The sequence below is a fragment of the Halyomorpha halys genome, unplaced genomic scaffold, assembly GCF_000696795.3.
Source record: "Halyomorpha halys isolate HHAL.00 unplaced genomic scaffold, Hhal_1.1 Scaffold233.1, whole genome shotgun sequence".
Taxonomy (NCBI): Eukaryota; Metazoa; Arthropoda; class Insecta; order Hemiptera; family Pentatomidae; genus Halyomorpha; species Halyomorpha halys.
This window is the reverse complement of record NW_027111122.1, coordinates 739,738-741,665: the sequence shown is the minus strand read 5'-3', so window position 1 is coordinate 741,665 and position 1,928 is coordinate 739,738. Positions and strand designations below refer to the sequence as shown.

General features: G+C 31.6%; 1 protein-coding gene across 1 annotated transcript in view; it reads right to left on the bottom strand.

Annotated features, from left to right (window-relative positions):
* Window positions 1–595: 595 nt before the first annotated feature.
* Window positions 596–1,928, bottom strand: part of LOC106679926 (alpha-galactosidase A-like) — a 26,624-nt gene continuing 25,291 nt past the window's right edge. Inside the window, exon 3 of the mRNA XM_014419325.2 lies at window positions 596–889. Coding sequence (XP_014274811.1) covers window positions 611–889 — 279 coding nt within the window. The 3' untranslated portion in view covers window positions 596–610. The remainder of the gene's footprint in view (window positions 890–1,928) is intronic.

Genomic DNA, 1,928 nt, shown 5'->3' with positions numbered 1-1,928 from the left:
TAACAGAGGTAAGGAGATACAGCGATACGAGGGCCCATTCAAGGTGATAATCATTAGGGAGAATAATGCAGTTACGATAGAGAGTATCCGAGAACCTAAAAAGAGGCGAACTGTCCATATTGAACAATTAAAACTCCCGGCAATGATAATATAGAGACTGGACTGTTCTTATATCACCTCCACTTGAAATGTAGTTATTTATTTAATTTTTATTTTTATTATTTTATAATTTTTTTTATAATGTTGTGTTTTAGTTTATTTGTGACTTTTGTATTTTTTTTTTAATTTTATGTTGTTCATTTTATTGTACCAGAAATCTTTTTCTTTATTTTTAAGTTTGATTTATGTATGTAGTGTTTACTTTTGATCAACTTGTGAGTTTTTGTATATTGGTATAGGAATTTTTTTATTGTAAATAATTTTCCATATTTTTTCTATATATGTTATATTCTACAGTATAAGTTTACGAGGATTGTTCGTAAACTGGCGGGGGGAGTTACAGTCAGCTGGTACTTCGATGTCAGCTGACTGAGCAGATCAGCTGATCAAGTGTATATATAAAGATGTGCTGAACCCAATAATGCCAGTATGTTACAGAAGTTCAAACATGTTACATCTTAGTCCTTCTTCTCTTTTTTAACATTTTGCTTTCGCCAATACTTAACTTGTATACACTTGTAAATAACAATAAATAAATTATTAAAAAAAAATTACCTTTTTCATAGTCGTAACCACTATAATAACAACCGTCTACTTTGATGTAGTCGATCTCCCAGTCAGCAAACATGTTTATGTCTTGTTTGACATTATCTATTATACCAGGATAACCGGCACACGTCTTGGTCCCGTAATTTTCATATATTCCAAACTTTAAGCCTTTTGAATGTATCTAGAAGCAAAGAAATATAATGATTCACATTTAAATAGAGTAAGCTTATATTATTGGTGCATATTAGAAGGTATTGGGTTTCTATATGAACAACAAAATTATATATCGTACATATATATAATACGGTAGTATGGGTCTCTTTTCTGGCACTCAAGAGCCATAGATTTTTATTAATTAAATGTCAAAAGAAAGGAAATGGCATGGTGAAGTGACGAATCTCAATTTTAATCCTTAAATTCTTACTGAAACATTAATAAAAGTACAATGTTATAAAAATCTCACAGAGGTATTTCGGCGAAAATTAGGTTTTAAATATTTTGATGCTAACATCAAGATCCAAATATATTCCAAGCTCTAAAGCCCAAAAATGAACCGTTGTTGTGACAGCACACGAATTAGGTAGGGACCAAACCTCATTTTAAAACATGCGTTCATGTACTGCCTAGTTCATGAGGTCTCAACGGGTACAATGTTGGGTTAATATAAATTTGCCGAAAGCTGAATCTTAACTGTATAACTGACGTGATATTTTCCAGCGGGGGAACGTAATTACTTAATACGTAAACTGTTATAGTCATTATTATAAAAAATAATTATAAAATAGTCATTATTAAGTATCCGCATTTAACAATTGTAGTTGTTGAATAGCCTTTATTGATAATAATATGTAGTCTATACAAATGGGCATAATATCATTTATATTTCAATTGAAGGAAGAGAAGAAGGAAAAATTTTGGTTGAATGGTTGGGTTTGAGTGGGCTGTATAATTGAAAAATGAAACATGATTGAATGAAAATAAAATTCCATTGTATGAATTACAAGTTGTGTAGGGGGTGGCCGAAAGAAACATTTATGGTTAGATGGGTTAATAAATTTTGAATGACTGGGTTATGGAATATTGTAGATATAATGAGGTGGTTGGTGATGATGTATATGTTAGTTGTTGCATTTGGTAGACTTACTCCAAACTCTGGCCTCTCTCTCTCTCTCTCTCTCTCTCTCTCTCTCTCTCTCTCTCTCTCTCTCTCTCTCTCTCTC